General features: G+C 39.3%; 3 protein-coding genes across 3 annotated transcripts in view; 1 reads left to right on the plus strand and 2 right to left on the minus strand.

The window, feature by feature from the left end:
* The window catches only part of LOC110155307 (pleckstrin homology domain-containing family G member 3), a 30,107-nt gene extending 16,978 nt beyond the window's left edge, over window positions 1-13,129 (minus strand). Inside the window, exons 1-2 of the mRNA XM_055157870.1 lie at window positions 12,912-13,129; window positions 6,199-6,266 (exon numbers count right to left, since the gene is read on the minus strand). Coding sequence (XP_055013845.1) covers window positions 6,199-6,247 — 49 coding nt within the window. The 5' untranslated portion in view covers window positions 6,248-6,266; window positions 12,912-13,129. The remainder of the gene's footprint in view (window positions 1-6,198; window positions 6,267-12,911) is intronic.
* A 1,200-nt stretch (window positions 13,130-14,329) lies between these two features.
* Window positions 14,330-20,007, minus strand: spint1a (serine peptidase inhibitor, Kunitz type 1 a). Its single transcript, XM_020919429.2, has 10 exons — window positions 19,354-20,007; window positions 18,868-19,025; window positions 18,629-18,770; window positions 16,718-16,885; window positions 16,558-16,605; window positions 16,341-16,472; window positions 16,206-16,256; window positions 15,626-15,796; window positions 15,345-15,398; window positions 14,330-15,124 (listed from the first exon to the last, which is right to left on the minus strand). The coding sequence occupies exons 1-10, from the start codon at window positions 19,757-19,759 to the stop codon at window positions 14,937-14,939; spliced, it is 1,518 nt and encodes a 505-aa protein (XP_020775088.1). The 5' UTR covers window positions 19,760-20,007; the 3' UTR covers window positions 14,330-14,936.
* A 1,627-nt stretch (window positions 20,008-21,634) lies between these two features.
* ppp1r14d (protein phosphatase 1 regulatory inhibitor subunit 14D) lies at window positions 21,635-26,270 on the plus strand. The gene is made up of 4 exons (XM_020919795.2): window positions 21,635-22,222; window positions 25,482-25,562; window positions 25,822-25,854; window positions 25,928-26,270. Exons 1-4 carry the CDS (start codon window positions 22,043-22,045, stop codon window positions 25,994-25,996), a joined length of 363 nt encoding a protein of 120 aa, XP_020775454.1. The 5' UTR covers window positions 21,635-22,042; the 3' UTR covers window positions 25,997-26,270.
* The last annotated feature ends 29 nt before the right edge of the window (window positions 26,271-26,299 follow it).

The following is a 26,299-nucleotide window of genomic DNA, read 5'->3' on the forward strand; positions in this document are numbered from 1 at the left end:
TTGATGAATAACGTGTTTTTCATATTCACTTTTCGCAAGAAGTGGTTTAACAAAGACATTTAGCATCACAGCCATAAGTTAAGCATGATTTTTTATTGAACTGTATTGAATCAATTTTAAATATATTGTATCAAATCGTATCAAATAGATAGCTCATTGTATTGAGATATGTATTGTATCGCGGCCTATGTATCGAGGTATGTATTGTATCGGCAACTTATTAATGATACCCAGCTCTAGTCAGGACCCATTGCAAAATTAAGATACATTTTCACTGATTACCTGCCGTGCTTAAATACAAAAAATACAAAAAAAGGTAATAAAAAAACATCAGTCATATAATAAACAATGCTACCCTTAAATATAAACAAACATTTCATCCAACGGCTGAAAAACACATCATGCACTATCTAAATAATTTGTGATATCGTATTAACCATAACAAAGATACTAAGCCAGTGCCAATTATTTACACTAATTACACTTATTATCAAAAATACCAAAAGCTACTGGAATTCTAAAAATTCTAATCTAGGACCCCTGCACTGTCGTTCTTAACATTCCCACTTCCTGGCAACTAAACTGTGGTTACCATTAACAGCACAAAGGTGTGTGTGTGCCGGGCGTTCGACCTTCCCCGTTCTTTTGTCCGATGAGTGAAAACAAATCCCCTGAACAGAAGCGGACGTGAATGCAGTTCCGCTTTGATTGTGAGCTCGCACAGGGCACACACCTGACCTGATGACACGCAGGTGAGTGTGGGGGGCTGACAGAATAATCTTTGAACACTCAGAAGGGTAATAATGAATCAGTCTACAGCTAAGAATGTAAAGTCTACCCCGACAAAGCAGACAGTTCATAAAGCTCATATATGAATCATGGCATTTACAGGTAAAGAATAGAAGTACTCCAGGACGGCACACCTGGTTATTTAAAAGGTTCCACTGATATCACAGATAAGATAAAACATTCCACTTCTGGTTGGAACAATTTCAGAAAATTGCACAAACCTATTCAACTTATTATGACACTACTTAAAAACATGATCCAACAGAGCATCCTACTGCAGATTTCTAAGTACATATCATCACCTTCACTGTTAATTCTTCTATGCCACAACATGCAGCAGTGACGTGAGCTATGGGTGCATGTGTCTTCACCTGGGCGCATGCAAAACCAGTCACCACTCGGAAACCAATGCAAATCTGTAACCAAAGTTATTCTGATCCTTTCCTTTCTTCCACATCTAAAACGCCCCTATGCACAAAGTTAGAAGCAGGATTTCATTAACAGATGTGCATGACAAAGGCTGCAGTGTATGACTTCATAAAATAAACAGAAACATAATTATACAGTAGTTATAATCACTTACAGTATTGCCTCAGAGCAGTTCCTCATCATGAATAAAGTTCCAGATACCAAGCAACATAGATTTTTTCCTTAATAATGTTGATGTATTGTGGGGGAAGTTTCTTTAATTGATAAGATATAGAGAGAAATATGAGAAACATCCAAAAAGCAAAGTTTACAAATGTTGAACCTGATTATTTCTAATAGTGTCCAGGTTCTTCACGTTGATATATCAAAACAAAAATCAGCTATCAAGATATTTACTTGTCCTCAATTGTTTTAAATATTATCATCAGAAACCACACAACAGAATATAATACACACCAAAAAATACAACATGGTCTTAATACTTAAAACAGTTGATTACGTTGAACAATATACCCATAAATGTATCACATTTCTTTCCTTCATATTGAACAATCTTCTTGAACATCAACAATACAGAATAATTGGCAAACACACATCTGGTGAACTCTGCTCCAAACCACATGTTTTTACTAACAAGAGGATTGCTGTAGGCATCTCAGCTCAAGCAGTTGATGATTATAAATGCGTGAACATTGATCTTAATAAAAATTTGATTAACTGGACAGCTGTACAGTTAATATTATCACACTTTTCATATGTCACATACCTTAACTTCTGTCCATGTTAAATCCAGTTACATCCAGAAATATTAACCACAAAAACTCTATCCTCTGCCCAAAAGGAGATTCTTACATTGGAAAACACAGACAATGTCAATGCCCAGCTGGTCTGCTGACGTTTTGAGATCTAACCAAATAGGAAGCAAAGTAACAGGAACAGCTCTGTCTATATCTAGGTTCAACATGCAAATAAACATCCTAAAAGTATAGAGCGAAAGAGAGGGCCTTTCTTACCACTGGGGAACAGACACAGGGTCCATAAACTTGGCTCCATCAGTACCTGAGACATATTGTGTGTTTTATGAATCCAACATTGCTATTGACAAGCATATACCTGGGAATAAACAAGCCATTGCCTGCAGTACCACTTCCCCCACGCCCCTCCTGCTTGAATCATCCTGACTCATGGATCAAACGTCATGACTACAGAGTACATAACCCTCCAGACGCTACCTGGTTATAACATTAATAAAAATTTTCACTGCTCACGGCTTGATTCAAAATGACAACTTGTTTTTCTCTCCCTTCAGGATACGATTACTTGTGCTAACAGTGTGGTATGCTGTTATCAGAGGTCTTCAACAGTATGCCTCTTGTATAAAGTCCTTGACAAAGTCGCATTGAAATTCTTTCCATGTGTTTTTTGTGTAGACTCAAAAAAGCGCTACAAAGAGAGCCGACACCCCCATTACTACAACATTCAAGATCCTGGCTCCTAATTGGCTGGGTAGTAGGCTCAGTTAAAAGCAAGTGCTCTTGAGTTGACAGCTAATCTGCTAAGTGATCTGTCATGGCTGAGGGCGCACTGGGCGACCTTGTATCCCTTAGGGGACAAGGAGAATCATGCTTTGCACTAAATCTTAATAAAGCTTTCCGGCTCTCTTCACAAGCCCTGACACTCAGCTGTGGATGGAGAGAGTCAGCGTTTTGTCCTTATGGTCTTTAGTAAGACTCCTCCCAGTTTGCAGTGGTGAAAAGACCCCATAGGAGGGCAGGAGGCAGCGGAATAATGGGAACCTATTGGGATTAGGGCCCAAGTCCTCAGAGGCCATTATCAAACAGCATGAGTCGCAACAGTGGTAAATGTACTATGAAAGAAAAGAGCCTAGGTAAGTGGGCCAACTCAGTACAACGCAGTATTTCACAATCTGATCTGAAGGTAAAGATTGTCATTCCAAAGTGAAGTGGAGATTTTCCACAGAGTTCAGAAAAGTGCTGAAACTAAATGTATTGTTTACATGTACATCATATGGGCCGAAACTTGAGACATTTGTCCAATCAGCAATTCAGTTTCATAGTTCACTTAATAGGAGACGCATATCTCCATGGGAAATAAGTTTTTGCAAAAAGCAGGACAATGCTGAGGTTAAACAAGTTAAAACCAAGACCTTTTTTACTTTAAAAAATGCATGTTTATGTCATAGAAACACAATTTGCGAGAGCTCTGTGTTTGTTAGTTAGTATTATCATTACTATAATGAAAAAGAAAAAATGCATACAAATATTGACCTAAAAAGATATTGTTCAGTTTTTCATTTACTTAAAAACGATAGTATTCACCGTGACAGGCCAATGTATGTTAATAATTAGCTTCCTGTTAGATAAATAACAATGGATAGAACCCACAGAGTACACACAAGCACCAAACTGGCATTCGGTTCATGCCAATGGTTGCTCTGGGAAAGTTTGTGAATTAATTCATAATGGCTGATGGTGTTTGGGGATGCACTTTCACTTAAAAAACGGGATGTGAGGACGCCTGAAACCACATGAACCACAAGAGTGACAGCAGGTCTGAGAGTGCATTCTCAAAGTTGCAAAAAGAGAAAACCACTAAAAGCTCAAATTTAATCCTATGAACTCTCCCTGCGCTCAACCCTGGCTTCTTAAAGGGACCCCGCTGTGCCAGCTGACCTCAGACCATAGGCATGTGATGATCCACTTAGAAAACTCCTCCATCCACACGCCCCCTCCCTCCCCTATGCGCGACAGATCTATTGAACTTCCACTTCCTCCGAACAACACACTCCCATATGGGGCTGATGGGATGCCCGAGGTGTGTGTCCATTGTAAAGTTTAGCGACAATTTGACATTTATTTACTTTGTCCACACAAGCCAGTGGTCAGACAGCTGCTAAGTGTGGAGGGAATGGAAGCTTTTTTTTCTAACTAGTTTTCTTAAATGCAGTGTCACAAAAGCTGTGATGCAGCCCTTCCTGTTGTTCAGGGGAAGCGCAAGCCACCAACCATGAAAACCAACCACATTTCACACTCATGTTTTTTTCTTCTCATAGCAAGAATCCTTTTGTAGAAGATATATCATTAACATTGTGAAGATGCAGTTCTGTTTTGTCACCTGTGTCTGAACTCCAACTACATCATCTAAATATTCACAGTGTTACATGACTGTTCTGAAACTTAACCATTTAGGCGACGGTTGATACGGCAGTGTGTAGATTTCAGTTTGCTTTAATGAGGTCATCAGATAGCAGAAGACAAAGCAGAGGGCCTGTGACTAATCTGAGTAATCCACAGAAAGCACTTTATTGAGGAAATGCCATTTTAGGAGTCTGTAAAATAATTCACTTAATTTATGCTGGTATAAGGGCAAATCCTAGTAAATCCACATAGTACAATACTAAGTCACTGCTCCCAACAGGTCGCCCTAGCAACAGTGAATGGCTGGTCTAAACAATGGATAATATATTAACCTATACTGTTTAAAGGCAAAAATGTTGAAATGTAGTGTGCATTTAAACAAGATTTTCAATTATCCTAGGGTGGATAGTGAAGTGAGACTGAAGCCAAAGAAAAATGACGATTGTTAAGTATATTTCACATCACATGCTTTATCCTCCTGTACCCCACTGGGAAGGTTGTAGCAAAGCAATACATTTCTTTACAGGAGCAGAGGTTGAATGGCCGGTGATTAACTCAACAGACAATTATCCACTGAAAGGGTTCCAGTGAAGGAGCTCTATTAACAAATCCACTTAAGAGACGCAGCCACCCTTACCATCATCTATCTACAGGACTGGCCCATGCTCAGTGATGTGGAAAAGCTGCAGTGAATGGAGATGATCCATTGGTGCCCCCAGAACCCCACTGGAGCGGTACATTGTGCACAGTGCACACACAGCTACATTCCTGCTCTGGGTGAAGTAGGTCACGGCCAAGTCTTATCTCAGAGCGAGCAGTGGCCTCAAGTTCAGACACTGTCCTTAAATTGACTCCATAGATTTTACACTTGGAACATGAGAGAGATTATTCCACTACAGTGACTCCTGAGCACTGTCCTACACGGCTGTCCAAATACGAGTGCTTTACATCATATAATTGTTCTGGGAAAATTATGTTTAAGATAACTTTTAACAGTTGAAGAGACCGCTGTTTTGCCTGGAGATGGGCCACGAAATTCTCAGTGGTGTCATCTAAAGACTACGGCAATTCACAAAGTCCACTTGAAAAGTTCTGAAGCTCGATGGTCACTAACTTCTTTGTTTGCTTTCACTGTTGACCAAAGGCTTTCTCTCACCAGGGCCACAGTCAGTTAATTACTCCACACACCCCCTACCCATAATTGCCACCCATCGTTTTATCGTCTATGGGGGTGCTCCATTGCTTATACAGACCTATATAACATGCACTGGACTGTCCTATAGGGGTAGAAATATTTTCTTCTTAACTCAAATGTTCTTTGGGCCAAAACTGAACCACAAAAAAGGGTAAAAAAGATCTATTGACACATTGCTATTCTTCGTCCAAAGTGGAGGGCTAGCGCCAAATGTGTTCAGAAAACAGAGGAGGCGTGGGGGGAGGAGGGGAGAGAGGGACAGGCCAGAGCTAAGTGATACAAAGAGGCCTGTGTCAATGCTCAGGCTCTGTGACTGAAGATAATAAGGGCTAAAATAATATGTAATTTGGCTGGTACTCAGTAATACAAAGTTAGTAATCTTGTGCCTGTGATTGTACTTTTATGTCAGGGTTTCCGTTATAAAAAGGGGGTTTGTCCAGCTTCACATTGCACAAAAGGCCTCTCTGCCAGCCCTTACAGTAGGAGGGCAGAACAGCTCGGCTCTAGTTCTCCCTATTCTTCCACTTTTCCACATAGTCCTTGGTATCCCTGCTACGAAGGCAGGAATGTCAGCAGTTTCTGTGGGAGATTTTGTAAGAATGAGTCACTGATAGGCCATAATCTTACCTTCCCCCATTGGGCCCTGGTGGAGAGCAGACTGGGACCCCTCTGGCATGGCAGTCTTGCCTCTGCAGCTGTGAACACAAACAGAAGTGGTCAAACATGTGAAGACTTACAGAATAAACAGTATGGCTGTGTGGATCTTCACCTCCACTCATTTCTTTTCTAGAGAGTTTTAATGACTAACTCCCTGACCAAAAGTAGCAAAGTGGCTGCAGTTTCATCAGGCCTTATACAAAGGGAAATTCTTCCCATTCCACTGCTCGTTGCTCTGCATTGGCTCATGCTAGCCTCTGGGTAAATTAGAGAGAGCTGAGTAGAGTGACTGTGATATGAACTTACAAACTGGGAGTGACGAGGTTACTGTGTGAGCAACAAATTAAAAAAGATATATATATATTACTATTAACATATAATAATATATTAACTAATAATAAAAAAAAAAATACACAATATCATATTAATGTTAATTTTTATATTTTCTAGCTAAATGTATCCATCCAATCCATAGTTTTTATTTTCAAATAAACAATTCACCAAAAATAATATAATATTGACAGCTGTTCAAAGAGTCATTACATGCTAATTAATCAGGAGTTGAAGAGTCCTAAAGCACTTGAAAACAAGCGTCTCATTAGTGCATGTTATTGCTACAGTCAGATTACCAGTTCACCCTTGTGCATGGACTCCAGTAATCCCTCATGCCACTCTATGTAACTCTAATGATGAGTCCTCTCCCTGTGGACCACTATGGTGCCAGGTTCTCACATCAGTGCCTCTGCCGCTCCTTCTAACAAATTAACATGGACAAGCATGCATGAGAACCCAACTGTGTGTGTGTGTCCTCCTGGTGAGCCTGCAGCTTTTTACAACTGTATTCTTGGGCCTGTGGATCAGAGGAGCAGGATTCCTCAGGGATTAGGATGGGCATTGTTCCTGGTGCATTGGCTGGCCTGTGTGTCAAGATGAGTGTCGTGGACTGCTGTGGTCAAAAGAAGTCCAGTTTGCCAGTTACAATGTCGTTACAAGTGTGAACTCAAATATCACACACCCTTTAAAAGATATCTGCTGGAGGGTCCGCCACACGCTTGTCTCCATAGAAAGGGTTTTGCCAAGTTCCACATTATGGCATCAAACCCATTCAGGAGTTTGTATTGCTCAAAAATACCTTGAAAAACTTTGGCGTAACTGGTGAGGCCTGATCTGACTTGTAACTTGTCTCCATGTTGATTGAAATGTTTAATACCATACTGAGGAATATTCCAGTCAAAGCATTAACAATTTCATGTAGACAAGGTGGCAAACCCTCTACAAAAAAGTTACATAAGTCTCTTCTCCACTGGCTTGATTTGTTTGGGATGGAATCAAGTGGAATCAGTGGGACACCCCCACCTAGGGAGTGTTTCTATTACAATCGGCCCCAGTTGCTTTGGGAGTTACACAGGTCTAGCAAGACACACCCAATGACGTGATGTAGGCTTGAGCTGCAACAAGGCACTAAACAGATGTAAAAAGAGAGGTACTAATGGAGTATCAATACTGATCAACAGCAGAACAGCAATGAGCAGCAAGAGTTTATCCACATCATGCTTCTGTTCATTCAGCAACAGCAACAGAAGACGTCTGTCATCAAGGGCCAGAAACAGTGGCAACGATACAGAAGCAAGCAAATGCACAAAATGTACCTGCAGAGTAGTATAACAATACACAGCCTGCACCACAGAAGGACACTTGTTCCCGTTATCGGAGCCCGAGAGTTTAGCCCATGCCGTACAGTAAGCTGGTGGGATGTGACAACCACAGCCATGTGACATCATGTTACTGATCATCGTTGATCCAAGAATTGTCCATCCTTGCGAGGTTCACACTGATTACGTTTTGCCACATGTGCGTCACTACTGCTGTGCTGCTGGTCCTCCAATGACTTCCTAGAGGCGTGTCTAGCCCTGCCCCCTGTAAGTCGTTCCCAGGTCCCTAACCACTAGACCCCCTTGGAAGGTAGTATCTCCAGCAGTCCATGTGTGACCCTTAAAACGGAGTGGTATGGATCGTGTTATGCAGTGGAAACGCTCAGGGTCTACACTGTACCATCCCTATGGAAATGAGGCTAACGTGCACCTTTAACTGAAACTAAACTCAGATATTTTAATATGCCATGTATCAGCACAGATATCCCTGGTATTAATAGCAAAATAGTAAAACAGCACAACAAATTAATTTATCCCGGGTCAAGGTATCTCAGCTTCTGCATTCTTGAATAATGAAACTTTCTCAAGGTTTCAGACCTGAGCCGATTGATTTTCAAGAGACATGCATGGCGAATTTGTGTGACATGTAATAAGAAATGTTCAGGCTTTAGGGTGGGCTTTGAGTTAGTGAGTTAGATCCCTTCATAATCTGAAAAACTCAGCTAATAGTTTTATAGGCAATCAAGAACTATGCTAATCCATCTTAAGTTCCTTAAAAGCAAGACTACATTAAGTATTTGACCTCAAAACCTAGATTGACAGTGTAGAGAGAGAGAGAGGGATTCCAATGTGGGGATTCTAGAGGGGTCCAATTAAAATTTTAGTAAAAAATGTAAAAAACAAAATTAATGCTGACTATATATTTTGAAAATGTAACTAGACACAGTAATTTGGTGCATCCAACAAACTAGAGGAGCCCTTTAAATCTGGCCATCTGTTTAAACGCGGTCAGATGAAAACCTAGATAAAAGGTCAATACATTTTTCACCCAACCCAACCACCTGTGCTTGCACTAACTGCAATTTCACACAAATAGCGGCATTTGGTTCCCAGGCACAGCTGATGACTACATTACCCACAGTACGAACCTCCCACAAAGTCATCTACAACTGGACACTTAATAGAAAACAGGTGCTGAAGAGGGAGCTAATCTGACGCTTATTAACAGAAAGACCTGCCATGGATCACTTCTTCAGCTGCCAGATAAACTTCCTTGTTCCTCTAATCACCTGGATTTACACTGATCCAGGAGTCCCAGGCCCATCAAAACACACAATAAATGGACAAATGTGGCCCCATGATGACTCTTGTTCAAATAAAAGATATTCAGAGCTCTACAGCGGTGTTAACAGCTTTGGTCTGGGAAAATAACACACACACACAATAGGCCAGGCTTGACAAGTCAAATATAATCCATGGGGGATGACAGCAGCCTTGACAGCCCTTCAGTGTTATTGGAGAAGTGAAAGCACTAAACATGTCTTCAGAGGAAACCAGAGGAAGGAGAGACTTCTGCTCATCACTCCATACAACTTTCACTGTCTCCTCAGGAAGGATAAAAGGGAAATAAGGAAGTTGAAGAGCCAAACATAAACATACGATACCTGCAGTGTTCACAATAACATTAATACTGATAATAAATCCATATATTTTTAAAAAGATGGTGATTTATAACAATTGTATTATATTCTAATCAAAGCTTTTACTAGAGATGGGATGAGAGCTTGCGAGCTCAAAATAAAAGGCCACAGTATAATAGTCTCTCCGAAGAATGATCTCTGTGAGATTACATTAGACAGCTGAACAGTGCACAAACTGCAGGAATGATTTGCCATGGCATCTATGTTTGGTAAGTCATATGTTATGATATAAATAGAAAAAATATTAACAAAATGTATGTATTTATATGTGAATTTTGTATTGCTCTTATTACATTTTGTATTATCTTAATAACTAATAATAATGCGTCAGTTTTATATAACACTTTTCTGGACACTCAAAGACATAGCATTATTCTTGTGGGATTTTTGTCATATCCCACCATTTCCACTACAGATAGACTGATACATGAGTCCAATATTTACCCTTTTTAGCATATTGGCTATCGAGCTTAAATCTCCAACACAGGCTGATAATTTTTTTTCTTCGACAAGCTGTCTAAAGAATCCGCACAAAGCCTTCTTTTAACACTTTAATATGAAGAGATAACTGCACAAAACGTGACTACATGGTTCTCTTATAGGCTGTGGGTTGAGGGTGAGTTTGTAGTGAAATTAAATTAGACAATTTGAGGAAAATAATGAAAATCTGCTCTATGTATCGGCCCAAAAATATCAGCAGAGCTTATCAGCAATCAGTGGCTTTACATTCTAAGAAATCTGTATCAGCTTTGGCCATGAAAAAACTCATATCAGTCAATCTCTACTTCACACCATCTCAAAATAATCAAGTTTTTTTTGTCTCAATTAGTGAAGAAGGTCCAAAATTAAAACAATACCACCAACCTAGGACATAAAAACATTGTTCTTTGTTACTGCCAATAGTGACACACAGAGTAGTAAGCAGCTCCCACTCAGCTGTTCTGACTCCTCAACATGACTCATCATCCAGAGTCCGTTACAACAGTTAACTCTTTAGTATTTATTTAATCCCAAATAACAACTAGAGAGAAAACTAAAAATAGGATCGCAGCACATTCCCTTTGCACCTCTCACCGTCTGCCCAAACACGGCTCTTAGGAATCTCTATGACATAACCCTCCAGAGATGCAGACAGAGTGGAGTGGGTTTCTTTTCAAGTATCACCAGCTACAGACAATATTGACACTCATATTTAACCTGACATGAGACAGTGTGCTCCGGGTGATCCTGGCGCAAGCCTTAACAAAGTCTTTATGATTTCGGCATTGGTGCAATATTTATGTTGCCTGACCTCTGCCTTACCCTCTTACCCCATCTACCCCAGCAGAAAGACCCTCTGACAAACAACCATTTTGCTTTCCCACATTACTCGTGTGGTTTGCCCCCGACGCAGTGCTTTAAGAGACTAACAGCTTTTCATTCTCTGGGGAAAACAAAAAAAAAATGGTCCAATGCTTTCTCTTCAGGCTTTAGTAAAAACCCAAAACAAAAAATGTCTGCCTTCCCACACTTGCACGAGCCACTTATTTTGGTCAGGCTGCATTGTGACGCGTGATGCTTAAATGTGGGGAGCGAGTAAATCCCAAACCAAAACGAATGCATTCTAAGAAGAGGTTTGCCCATATGGCGCCGGTGCACTTCTAAACAGCGCTTAATGACAAAATAATCATTCCCTGCTGTGGTCAAAGAGAAGAAAGTGGAATTTTCACCTCCTCGTAAAAGATCCAAAAGTACATATCCTCGCAATTGGTGGTGACCATTTAGAGTGTGATATCAATAAGAAAAACTTCCAAGATTGAAGACCTGTGTTGTCCATGATGGCTCAGAGAGAATATAAGAGGGGAACAGAATTGCATGGTAATTTTAGAAAGCTGCCCTTCAAATAGAATTGGACCATTGCCTCTTAAAGGTGCATGTCAAACCATGAGCATAAAGCACTCTGCAATTACTCAAAATTAAAATAGCAATTTTAAACAATTGCAAAAATGTAATTTAAAATACAAAAAAATTACCTTCTGTTCAGAATAATATGTGCACTTATTCTACCTCCCAAATCCTGAAACAAAACCACTTTTCTCATCTACATAGGCCTTTGAAGAAATTAACTTTTGAGATTTAACGATTTAATTTACGAGACAATTGTCTGTGTGATTTATGCCATAATTAATCAACCTTACATCAACATCAAAAGTTTGTCAATGAAAATTAAGACCATAACAGCCTAACTCCCCTGGGTGTCTGGAATGCTAAATCGCTCACACTCTCCACTTTCAAACAAATAAAAGCATTGTCAGGTCTTGTTAAAGTTAACCTTTCCAGCCGCGGTGTAATCTTAGATGGAACTGGCAAAGGCTGGAGTGAGAAAAAGAACCAAAGGATTGTAAAATGTTAATATTTAGCAAAAAATCAGAAAAAAATCTCTATAGTCAAAGCCAGGCCTGCTTTCAAACGCTGGTAATGGTGTAACAGCTGCAGCATACCACGAGTGAAGTGTGATGTCAAAGCTCCAAGACACACTCAAGCAGTTTCCTGTCCGGACCACCTGGAAGAAGAGAGCCGCTCCTGGCACTGAAAAGAAACATTTATCTACAAGATGAAGTTGAGGCGTTATTGTTTTAGAGGTCAAGTGAGGTCAGCGGAGCAAGATGAAACTTTTCACTGGTAACTGATTGATTTTGTCCTATTCTTCCAGACATAACCCTGACAGCTGGTGGGGTAAGTCACAGCCCTGTTGGCCCTATGAGCAGACTACATTTAAAGCACCGTAGTCTCTCAATAGGGTGCTCATAAGAAAAAAACAATTGAGTTCCAAAGAGCACCATAGGGGGTCAAATTGGATGAATGCAGAGGAAATGGCATTGCAGCACTACAGTAAGCCCACATCTCAGAAATAGAGGGAAAAGGTACTCTGGCTAAAATCAGATCAAAGTCCAGTTCACAGAAAGTGGTTTCTTTCAAAACAAACATCACTTATCAGACTGAAACCTCTCCCTCCTCCGGGATTTCAGAGATCAACGGTTGTGAAATTCAGGAAAGACTGGGATCATACTTTTTGAGCAATACCGCTAGGCTAGTGATGTACTGGTTGAGGAAGAGATAAGGAATGTATAACGGTGCTGCAAAGTCTTACTCAACAGGCGTTTCAATAAAATAACCGGAAATGAAACAAAAGCAGCGGGTTTTGAAAGACAGGCATGGCAACAGATTTTATAAAATTAACAATTTTTAGACCTGCATAATACTATAAACAAACCATGAAGCATATCAACGCAGTCTACGCGCTAACTTTGGCTAACATGCCGTAAAAAGTTGCAAAAAGCTTCTCACAAACCAATTGGGCCGAGTTTCCCTCCGTCAGATCGTCTCCAGAGTTGCTAATATCGTGTAAGGATATTCCGTTAGTTTGTTCACATCACATGGTAAAGCCGTAGAAACACGCACAGACACATCCCAGAGGAAGGCAGATCACGGACTGGCTCCGCGTCCCACAGACACAACCACACAGTCTATGAGCACAACACTGCAGCGTTTGAAAAACTGGGAAGATATCCTGACGCGTTCAAGAGAGTGGGAAATCTGAACGCTTCACTTTGAAAACGGTGAAATGCAAATTAGTAACTGCAACTTTATAAATGCTAAAAATATTGACTAGCTTAGCGTATATGTATATAATACTCAATAGTAATAATAGTGAAAGCATTCTAGGTAACTTTTCAGTTATATTTGCATTCCACCATTCTTGATAATACTGACTTTTATAATTAACCCATGTTACAGCAAAAACTTGAAGGCAACGCAGTACAGCCCGATTCTTACAGGACATATAACTAAATAACTAACTAACTAACTAACTAATAAATAAATAAATAAATATAGATGGATGGATTGATATGCATTATTTTTTGCTCCTTTTGGAAGTAGTAGTATCTAAATTTCCATAACCCAAAGAAAACAGCGTATTGGAGCCCATTGACAGACTGACGGCCTTGTGAACCGCCGTAACAAATTGTAACCTTGACTATTACATTTATGGGGGTCAAGTCAGTAGAAAGAGTGGTTAACAATGGACGAGCCGGGTGAATCAATTGGAAGGGTGCTGATTTATGCGTGTCTAATGAAACAGAAAGGGGCGGGTGTGCTTTGTGTGACCCCCTATGCCCCCCGTCTGACGCTTAAACTCCGAAAAATATCAGGCAAACCACAATAACGTAAAGTTATTTTCATTTTATCTTCAGTGTTAAGTGTTGATGGCGTAATTGATAATACAAGTTTGCCACCTGCTGGGAAAAGTATGCATTGCAAGTTTTCACAACACAAAAATGCTAGAGACTATCGAAAAACCAGAGTGAGGCTCAGACTGGCCTTCTGCAAATTAACTTTCAGTTTTTCTGGAAATCGTTAAAATAAGCCTGTAACATTGGGATTGTGAACTAGACACAGCAATTCATTTAGAGAGCTGCCAACTTTTGCTGCTACAACCTTCACCATTTTAAATAAGCAGCACAGTAAAACTGCGTTTTCTGTTGAACCAGAAAAGCTTGTCAGCAAACCCTGAATACGGAAAAGCTTGAAGTTTTACAAAATAATAATAGTATGTTAAATAGCACCTCAGACTATTGTGACAGTGCCTTGAAGGCTACACCTACAGTCTGTCTAGCTGAAATTATTTGCATTAGGATGGTTAGATTTGCAATACGCAAAGTTCAGATAGATTGTGGGTGGAGTCCTGTCATTTCCTTTGCAAGACACTTGTGGTTAATATTTTATTTACTACAAATGGTTCCACATCTACAAGGTCATATGTACAGAGGCTTGAAGGTCTGAAGGAGTTTGTGACAAGTGAGCTTATAATATGAAAAAAAACAACAACAACATTTTGTTCATTGCATAATGGGCATTTGTCAACAGTTTAAAAACATAAAATATCACTTTGCTAAAATATGTACATAAAGGTTTAGCCAAGTGCAGTGTGTAACAAAGCGACAAAATCAAAGACGTCATTAAAGCTCAGTAGCTTGAAATTCTAAAAGCACACACAAACTTGTCCTTAACTAAATTATTTAAGTAACACCATAAACATGTATTCTGCATTTTACCTGAGACGAAAACGTATCCAATGTTACACTACTGCATTAAGCCAAGTTACACAATTCAAACATATTTAAAAGTTAACTCACTTTTGTGTGTGCTTTCTTAAAAAAGGATCTGTATGATGCATTGATGCAATAATGACAGAACTCCTCCTTGAGCATTAAAACAACATTAACTATTAAATCCTCATCAATCTGAGTTCATTCTTAACCGTATAGAGTTGAACCCAGCACTAAGGCTGAGTTCAAAGGTCATGCTCTGGGGGTCAGATGGGTTTGGTTGTGCTGTTATACACCAAATGATCCCTGTCCTCCATTGAAGAGACTGGGATGGTGTTAACAGGCACGCGGTGGTGCTGTACAGTCTTCTTCTTTCGTTTGACCATGCAGTACACCATGATGCACAGAAGAATGAAAATGCCTAGTCCCAGAAGAGCTGCTATTGCAATAATTCCTGTTTAAAAATAAAACAAAAATGATTTACTAGAAGCTAGTAATATGGAGACAATAACATAAAAGGCAGGAAAGAAGGCATCAGTAAATCACAGTGGTTAAAGTGACTCAGTGAACTGGAAAGGTGAACTGGAGGAGGACAAAGCTTTATTGGACTGCAGGGATACACATAAGAAATGTTCACTTTACAGGTAAGGTTAAATTTTAAAAGTGATAAATACCTGTCTGACTTTCAGAGACCCTGGGTTCAAACCGCCTTTCAAACACGTCTTTTTCTGAAAAAATAGAATTGTGAAATGTGGCCATCTTAAATATGTTCACTAAGGGAGGTTGCACTTTATATTACATTATACGGAATTAGTTTAGCAAAATATTGACTTGTTATGTCACAGGCAGCACATGTACATAAGTGATTACTTAACTTTATATATACAGATATGGGTAGATATATTTGCATATATTTGGAAATACGTCAACATGCTGCTCAATAGTCATTCCTCACCTGTTACTCCTCTGCACATTTTCATGCACTGTTCCTTTGTGTCAAATCTGTTTTCATTCCCCTGGCAGCCACCGTAGTTGAAGCGGAAGCAGTCCTGCTTCATAGGGTTGTAGTACCACTTGGAGAAACTGTCTCTGCAGTTTCCAGTGCGAGGGGGCTCTGTACACCGGACTGTGGAAGCCAAGGATTGAATTGTTTAGAAGTGATAATTATGCACGGTGTACACTGACTGCAAGTGCAGTGTGGTGTGGTTCGCGTCTCGTGTGTGTACCGCAAGACTTACAAAGCCATTAAAAGCCTCTTAGGAGTGAGTGTGTAGGTGAGGTACAGATCTGTGGAAAGAATCCGCAAGAAGTCTATTTTTGCCAGACACTGCAGGGTTTACAGGTAATTACGTTAAAATTATCATATGACCCCACATGAAACCACATTGCTTTGGTCATATATGCAATGCAGCTGTCTTGTTTTGTGTACAGACAACCTGCAAGTAACTCGCTGTAAATACGTCCCACACCACACTTGCACTCAGTGTAAATCCGGCAGTAGATTTCCAACAAATGCATTATTGCAGGTGGTTTACCTTTATTTTCATCTAGAGGGATTTGTAGGAGAATGCTGAAATTTTTATCCACTTCAAAGGGAAAAAGGTATACAATTAAATTAGTATTTTCACTGGGATATATATTGTTAATGATTCATATTAATGTTTACTTACACTCTTCACAGTTTTGTTCATCTGAGCCATCTTTGCATTGTGGGCTCCCATCACACTCCAGGTCATTCTCTATACAGCAGTCGTTTGCACATTTAAACTGTCCTCCAGTACAAGGTTGACCACACTGCTCACCTGAAGCACACCACAACATTAAGTCACTTCTTATACATGATGTGCACAACAATGATCTGTTCATTTCTATTTGAGGACAGATTACCTCCAGAAGGATCCAGTGGCAAACCTCGGCCAGTTTTGTCAAGCTTCTCTACAAAAAACAAGTCATAATAAAATATAATAAAACAAAACAACGCATTTGTAAATTTTGTGATATTCATTTTAAGATAAATAGCAAATTTATGAAAACCAAGCAGTGGTACCTGTGCCAGAGCAGGCTTTGGTGCATTCGTCCTTGCTCAAGTAATTGTTGCGGTTCTCCCTGCAGCCTCCAAAGGTGAACTTCTCACACTTTTCTGAAGCAGCATTGTAATGCCAACGAGGGAAAGATCCACGGCAGGGCCCCACCTTCTTTGGAGCCATACAGTGGTCTGGCGGGACAAAATATATGTGTCATTTAAATGTTTATGTTCCTACATATTTGAGGAATCATGATACAACTAGAACAAAATTAAATGAGAAAGAGAAAGAGCGAGAGACAGACAGTGGATACAATAACGAATGTGTTATAGAGCCTTATTTCTTGCAATATGAGTAAAACCCATACTCATTTACTATAAAGTGATTTTTTTTGCCATGTAGTGTGTGGTCAGGCTTAATGAAGCAGGACCGCATACTACGAAGTGAGCTTTGGTTCCAGAAGTAAATTTTGAATTTATTTTTCCCATAAACTTTTCAAAAAATCCAAATATTACAGGTTCAAAAGCATAGTGAAGCTACAAGGTGGTAACACACCCATAATGTGTTTAAGTACAAAAAGCACTTTTAAAATGCAATATTCTGCAATCTGCTTTAATTAATAACTTGGTTAAAAGTTTCAGGAAAAGATTAAAAAATGTGTGTGTGTGTGTGTGTGTGTGTGTGTATATATATACAATATATATATATATATATATATATATATATACATATATATATATATATATATATATATATATATATATATATATATATATATATATATATATATAAATATATATAAAATAAATAAGACTTTTAATATACATTTGGAATGACTATGGGAAAAATGGGGAGGGGGGTGCAATGTTGAGCTCCATGTCAACCCAAACTAATGCTGAGCACATCTTTCTTGTCTTAAAACCTGCTGATGTATTAGAATGTCTTGATTTTAACCACATCTAGTCTAGTGACATTAGTCATATGCACACAGCCCATGATTAGAAACTGAAAACAAAGAAGTATTGAGCAGTAAAAGGGACATAGTGCTGACCACTGGTATTATGAATTGTGTTCATGCGGTTGATGACAGACACAACTTCTGCGTCACAAACACAAATGAAAAGCCAAAACCACAAAATAACAGTTTCATGTTCCTATATAATTCATGACCCAGTTGAGGTGATATACAGGCCCATTCTTAGAGCCATTTAGTGGAAAAATATTAATGGTTAACCTGAGCTAAGCATGCATTTCCTATGAAGGGCTCTATTTTATAAACCACAAAGGTAGAGTTTGCATTGTGAATTAGCAAAACAATGGTTGTAAAGAATCAAACTTGACTTCTGATTGCTTTTAGTTAATACTGATGAGTACTCCTGGGATGTTTGTGTAACCCAAGCTGAAACCAGAATGACAGGTTTACGTTGAGGTGGGGGTGGAGTGAGTGGGATGTCAGAGGCAGTAAAATCCTTGGATAGTAATTCTAACTTCTGTTTTAAGAAGAAACATGTGCTTTGTGTAGAGTAGGCAATATAGACTTAAAAAGGGAAAAAGACTTAACAACTTAAGTCTATATGAATATGAAAAATTGCAGAGCTAATCACATGATAAAATAAAGTGTATCCGTACATCTCATGTAGTTTCATTATCGGTCAAAAAAAAAAAGGAGTAAACATGTTTCAGCAGGTTTGATAACAACTAACATGGCTCACTCGACGGAAATATCCACAATACGGAAAAGACAACCTATTGTATACCAACAAATAGACTTCACTGGACAAAGCTCTGAAATAATTCAATTAGGCAGTTGTAGTTGTTCTTTTCCTTTGACATGGAAGAAAATGTCTTATGTGATTAATGTTGTGTCTAAAGTTTTGTTTATCTGTTGTATTTTGCCCTTGTGATTTTGGTCAATCACATAAGTGTAAACATACGTTCAGATTGTTCAGGAGATAAGACCAGTACAGTGACTTGGGTCGAGGCAGCCTGACCAGCAGTATCCGTAACAGTCAGTCGAAACTTGTACACTCCTGAAGTCAGGTTTGACACAATGATCTGGTCCTCAAAATTGGTTTTCTACAACAAAAAAGGTTCATGTTTTCAATGAGATCCTTTTAAGGATTAAATGAACAAAGGACAGTAGCCAAAACACACATTATGTTGTGCACCATACCTCTATTATAGCATAAGGGTACGGAGACAGCAGGGACCACTCATATTTGATGATCTTCTTATCGTCTTTGCTCTCAATGCCATTCAGTGTCACACTGTCCTGAGGTTGAACAACAAGATCCAAGCCACCATTGGCTACAGGTGGAAGATCTGAATCATCTGTGGGAACATCAGAGTGAATTTGACTGAATCAATAAAACGAACAGAGGTTACAGCATTCTCTAAAAGAAACAACAGAATGACACAGAATGTTAAGCCTACACAGGGGGCTTAGGGCGTGTGTAAACATGCTGAACTGAAGACTACTGCCAATAGGTCTGTAGACAGAACCTTTGGGCAGAATAGGCTGTTTAATTAGTTACTATGGCTTGACTTCAGGCCATTTTGTTTGTATGTTTGCCGGCTCCGTCTTCAACATTTTGTGACAGTTCCTGGTTTATACTAGTTTAGAATAAATTCCCTTTAATTCTAGGCCTCGGCTTCTTACCTGGAGGGACCTCCCGTTGCAGATGGCTCTCATACATACTGTCCAGAATGTAGTTGATGTAACCCTTCTTTCGGACAAAGCGGCACACGTATTTCGTTTTATACAAACAGTCGAATAAAAAGCAGGACTTGACCAGGCCCTCCTCGTCTCCCTTGTCCATGAAGGCTACATTGCACATGGAGTCTTTGCAGCAGGCAGCTACACAGTCCTTGTAGCTCGTTAGTTTTGGTGAGGAGAGGTAAGTGGCTCCATCTTTCACAGACTCATCGGCATCGAGAACAAAATCATCCCGGCCCTTCTTGAATTGAGCTAAGCATTGTTCACCTGTAGCCTGGGCAGCGCACAGATCTGGTAAAAACACAAGCAGAAACGACCAAACTCCCAAGCGCCTCAAGAGCGAATACATTGTAAAAGTCCACTATCTCCTCAAAAGATCTCCTCAAACTGGTCACCTTCTCCAAAGCGCACCACTCGTCGGTCTTTCAGCTCAGCAATCGATACTCCAGCGGCTCTGTCGAAAACTTCAGTGAGTCGACGACATTACCTGACTCACCTGAGAAACAGGAAGTGAAATTCCACCTCGGGCATGCCACTCCCTTCTTCGTGCCTGTCGAGAGGAAAACGGGGCTGTTCTAACGAAGTCATCCAACCAATTCTGGTGCTTATCATTTAACAGGAACTGTACGTTTCACACACCCACATTTTTTAAGAAGCATGGTATTTGAATATTAGCCGCACTTTTAATAGTCTGCATACCATACCTAATTTCATCAGTCCTTCCTATTATTTTTTAGATGGCAGCCCTCTTTACCCTGTTTTTTGGCCTGTAATGTGAGTAAAATGTGACATAATTTTAAGAGTAACAACTTAACGACATCCAGACTAGACTATAATAGACATATCTATACATCTCCTATAAAAATAGTACTGGCCTATACACAGATGTATATTTTAAGCCTCTTTATGTTTCTTATTCTGTTTAAAAGATTGATATATGAGAGTTTTATGGTCTGCTCACCTATTCCTACCAGAAGTTTCAGCCATGGACCAGATGAGGGCAGCATAGCTCCATTTATAACCAAATAAAAGGTCAGAAATCACAATCTTGTTCACTGTAACCCTGTTTTTCAATTGGCTTGATATTTTATTATAGCTGTTCTGATGTTAGATCCCTTTTCAAGCTAAAACATCTTAGTACTTAAAATAATGATGGTGGTGGTGACGAAACTCTTCTTACTTTGAGTTGTTTTCACCAACTGATGAGTCACTGAGCTTATCTCAACCTTATCTCAAGGGAAGTTTCTCACATAATTACTAGTATATACTAACCCAAAAACTACTGATTTACATAAACAGTCTATTATAGAAGTGATCTGACACATATTTTTGAACCATTTATGGTTTCTACGTGTTTTGGGAGAACCGATGTAATCTCAGGACTCTTTCCTTATCTTCTTACAGTGTAGATGACCCAGACTGTGGTGACTGTGTTCTCCTTCTCCCACCTGTAATGAGTAATCTGCTTGGTCTGTGATGGCTATGACACAAGCAGTACTCAGGAGATCACTGCTGTTTATATTTCAACATTGCAGAAGCCATACAAGACGAGATGAATGAATTTGTTTTCCTTGAAAGGTGAGCTGCCCCAGGACACTCAATAATTCAGTGTTTGTAACATACGGTACATAAGGGGTTGAACATGCGCTGCTTTGTCTGACCTGCAAAAGAGAATGAAAAAAGGTCATTATTCATACTGGAAAGTGATGTGTGGAAACATTCATCTAATATCTGTTAATCCACATTGACTCAAGAAACACAAACTGTGACTTTGGAACTTTTTCTTTAACTGATGTGACTTCAGACATGTTCTTGACTTTTATTTGACATCAGACATTTAAGAGCCATAAATAGGGCTCTGTTATCCATAAATTATTTATATGTAACTGAGGATGCCAAATTGAACTTCAAGGCTTATTAAATGTACACTTGATAATGTCTGTTCTAAAGGCAGCTCACACTAGAGAACTTGGATACTTATGGCTCCATGCGTATGAATAATACCAGAGCGTAGTTCTTTTTTTTTATAGTTAATTAGATTTGACTGTTTATATCTGTATATAGCAGAAAAGCAGTTGACAATTTGTAGTATTATTATTTATTATTTTGTATTATTTTATATTTCAACAAACAGAATAATTCAGTATATTTTATAAAATGTGTGTGACTTTTGGGATATATATTTTAAATGGTGGCATTATCAAAAAAAGTTGCATGTTAAGTCTTGATAGTTGCACTTGCACTCTTACCCCTTTCCTCTTTTTATTGGGACAATTGACCTATGCTACCACACCTGCTATAACAAAGAGGAAGAGAGCATAAAGCAAACACGCACCAACACACACACAGGAGGATATCTCATTACCATGCTCCTGATAGTGCAGCCAGTGGGTGTTGCAAGAGGAGGAGGCAATGAGAGCTAGACAGCGAGAGAGAGGACAGGCACAAAAGCACAGGCTATATTGTTGAGAAGACGAACAGTGAGCTACGTACCAGGAACATCCATGCAGGAGCCACAGTGAAAACAGGGAACAGAAGCGTGTGTGTGTACAGCACAGTGACAGCTGGGGAAAGGCAGGAGCACCAGCCTACGTGTGTCCACGGTTCTCCTGAGGCCGTGGCAATCAGAACCATGGCATCAGAACCGAGTGCCCAGTGCAGGGTGATGTTTCAGACCACAGACAAAACAGAGGAGCCGGCACATCGTAAACTGGGCAAGCTGACAGTAAAATACAACCGCAAAGACCTCCAGAGGAGACTGGACATTGAGGAGTGGATTGATGACCAACTACACCTGCTTTTTGATTGTGAGGTAGGACACATGCTTCTATACCTTTAGATCGCTCAACTGGTAAAAGAGCATAGATAATCTGAGCCCCACTGTGCCTGCGGTAAACTATTCATCATGCATGAGCAGGACAAACACATTACTGCGGCCAGCAGGACTAGTGTGTGGGAGGCTTGATCCAATTTGGCACAGAATTCCCCATGTGTCACTAGACTGACAGCAAAACATCAGTGGTATTTTACAACAGCAATTATGACTTAGATAAGAGATTATATTAATGGCGGAATTTTTTGTATGATGTTGATTACTGAAAAATATCTATATAAAAACTTAACATCAAGTAAACAATAATTGTGTGCAATTCCCCGAACAAATGAAAAACAAAACAGAGTAAGCAATAAAAGCTACACACAGAGTCAGCTTTCATAGAGCCTATTATTCAACTTTTATGTTCACTATTATGGTGGCATTTGGGAAATTATGCCAGAAGCTAATTTGTATGTACAGTTTAGAGACACAACACATAATAATTACGATTCTATACAAACACAACATGCTCTTTGTAAAGACCATAATATGAAAATCCCTCAAAGTTATGTGCAGTAGTGGACCTATTACAAGCACAGTTACATTTAATATACTTTATATGGGACATTAGGGCTCCATATCACTTTAAACACATCATTTATCTCTCTCTCTCTCATTCCTGTACGGTATATGGGATGCAATTCAATTATGTCAGAGGCTCCATATTGATTTGCTTGGCATTCTGTAAGGGGGAACCATGGCAACAGATGTCTCCTCACCCACATGAAGTGGAGTGGCACAGTCAGGGTGTCTGCGCTGAGGCACGAGCTTCCCAATGGTGCCCCAGATCAAATGACAGGGCCACCTTGTGTTTGTGCCACACATGCAGGCAAAGTGTGCTCATCTCAATTAGGGACCCTGTAGTGCAGAAGTTATCCATTATTTTTGTGAATGCCTACAGCAAAGATACGGTTGGAAATGTGGTGATAAAGCAACTGTAAAGCAGATAAACAATGTCTTAATATTGTTGCCATTTGACAATTATTAGCCCACAACTACATCCCTGCATCCCTGAGACAATGCCTTTTGGTAATCAGTAATACTGTTTGTGAGCCAAGTGGAATAACTTCCGGAGCATGTAGAGAAACAAAACATCAGATGCATTTTCTTATGGTGTCCCAGAAACATACAGTTGTAACAAGGCTATAGTTTGTTCCATGTCCAAACTGATAAGAAGCCTATTTGCATCCTGTGTTGTAAGGTGTTACTATTTTTAGCAGATGTTTCTAGACCATTTCCTAACCAAAAATAGTCATTTGTGCATGAGTGACTTGCGTGGAATTACCCTTGCTATCCCTGCTTCTTGGCCAGCATGATGAATTTTGCATAGGCTCAGGGGAAGGTTACTTTGTTGGTTCTCTGAGTCTTCCGCGTGGAAGCATTTACCATCAGTCCCCTGTGTCACACTCTGAATTATTTAGCTGCATCTCTAATTCATACAAGTGCTGCCTCGGTCCGGAGCGCCCACTGCCTTTACAAACTTCACACCTTTGAAATAAATAAAAACATGTGAGAATACTTAAATTCAAGTGCCGAAACATGCTCCTCAGGGACTAGAATAGACTGAGATAGTAAGAGAGTGAGAGAGAGTGAGAGAGAGTGAGAGAAAACTGTAAAATTTAATGAATATTTATTATATTAACAATAAAATTTCATTTTGACCTTTCCAAATACTTTAGCAGCAAATGAGTGCATTATTTTTTATAACATAATGGTAAAATCATGCTTGCTTCATATTCAACAACAGCAGAATCAGCAGCACTATATAGTAGAGAGCCTCAGTTCAAATACAGTGAAGTGTTGATACAATTTCTTCAGTGAAACTATCAGGTTGCCACATCGATACAAAATTGCTTTAGATCTCAAGGAAACTCATCTTATTGATTTGTCAGAATAGGTTAAATGTCAAGTCAACACTGGGCAAAAGAATCACTGTGAAATTTGCTCTTAAGGTGATGGATATCAATAGTCTATCAATATTAAAACACACAAGTTACAGTCTATATAACCTTCCCCTGCACCACAGTCAATAAAAGGTTGCATTATAAAGCTAAGAGATCAAGTATTGATAAAATGGTAAAAGAATTGCTGGGAGCTAAACCCAGGCTCGTCTATGCTAATGAGAAAACCCTCACAGTTGTACAAAATCTGGCCAAGGTCACAGATCGACAAAACGCATTTGATTATTTTTAACAGCTACTGCACAGTAACCTGAGAACTACTTTTGTTTTTGTTATGAACTTGGCAGCTGTGGTTGTATTTTCATAGAAATATTTTGGCATGATTATTATTGCTGTGTGAATTTACCATACATATGACATTAAACAGCCTGGTCAACACACTGGCTCTATGCACACTGCACATATAAAACCAACCATTACAGGCCATAAAGTGCACAGTACATGGCTGCTGCAGACATCAGCAGAACACACAGGTCCAAACTGGCAGCATGTATCAATTAGAGCGGGCACTGGGGACTGAGCCGAAGGTGGGCCCATCCATTCTGCCACTCAGCACTTCCACATTGATTAGCTCTCTTCTGGTCCAGAAAACTCCTCATCCACATCAGCCATGAAAATTCCCCAACCGGAAAATATTCCCTTTAAAAAGGAGTCCCACTTGTCAAATATGAGAGTACACCTGCTGACGCCAGATATCTTTGTGCTTTCAGACTCTTTTTCAGGGCATAGAGAGGTGTGCATAACATCTCAGGGTCTGAATTGATTACTTTTTACAAAATGCTTACTGTACAACAATTTAAAATCTAAATACAGACAGCAGTATACACAGTTAAACAGTCAAAAGAATAATTATTATTCAGTCTTTCCAAACATCCATGTACTATTAACATGTACAGGATTTCAAGGTTTACTTTTCATGTTGAAACATTTGACCAGTACTGGTATAAGATTTAGCACTGGTTTAATATATTACCTGAAAAACATTTTCACTGGGAGGAATCACTGCTCCATGCTTGAGCTAAATGCCAGCTGAGCAAACCATCCATGAAATCAGACAGTGACGTGCAGTAAAGATGGCCTCTCAGAGTCTCTTACCATTCATGGCTCATCAATCACATTACTGAAAATATTATTTAATGCAAAAATTAGCATTGGTTTTACATTTCATTTAGACAAAAACATGATTTTTTTTAACCTAATTATCATTGACAACACTCCCACTTTCTTATTTACAGGAAGAGGAAATGCCAGAGTTAGAGATTGACATAGATGAACTACTGGAGCTTTCAGACGAGGGGCAGAGGACTAGATTGGAGGTGAGTCCATGTTAAAAATTCTTTGCTTTGCTCCAGTGATTTCTAAATTATTCAGTCTTGCCCTGGCTTGTTTTGTTATTCATCAATGAAGCCCCAAGCTGGCCAACAAGATGCAAGACTCAGCTTCTACCCGACAGCTTACTTTTAGCTTTATAGAGTTTTATAGCTTAACATTTGACCCAAAGTCGAATCCAACATAGCAATATTTAGAAGAGATCAAGGTTCAGTATGTGGTAAATTGTGTTTTTTTCTTTGTTAGGAGTTGTTGCAAGAATGTGGAAAGCCAAAAGAAGTAAGTGCAATTGCGTATTATACTGTATCGTTCATGGTTTTTGTCTTAAGCATGATTCATTTCTGCTTTATAGGATTTTATCACCGGGCTACTCTACAGGATAAAGGGTCTACGCAAAATGTCTGGGCCTTTGAAGAAATAATTTTAGGTCAAATTATGAGTGAATACAATGTGGAGCTTTTGATCTTCCCCCATCTCCCTCACTATGCTGGATGCCTATAAAGAAGACTTAAAATAACAACGGGACTATTTATGTTGGCTACAAGTCCTTTTTTCAATAAACACTAATTCCTTTTTGTACTTATGTTAAAAGACTGCAACATTTTACATTCACAATAATAATGTACATGTGAAAAGATGCACCAACTATACATTGTTTGACAGTTTTGTGTACAATTTCAGTAGTTTATTTATGTAAATAAATATTATGTTCTCATACTGTAGA

The sequence above is a fragment of the Boleophthalmus pectinirostris genome, unplaced genomic scaffold, assembly GCF_026225935.1.
Source record: "Boleophthalmus pectinirostris isolate CB_2022bp ecotype Guang Dong unplaced genomic scaffold, ASM2622593v1 HiC_scaffold_10, whole genome shotgun sequence".
NCBI lineage: Eukaryota > Metazoa > Chordata > Actinopteri > Gobiiformes > Gobiidae > Boleophthalmus > Boleophthalmus pectinirostris.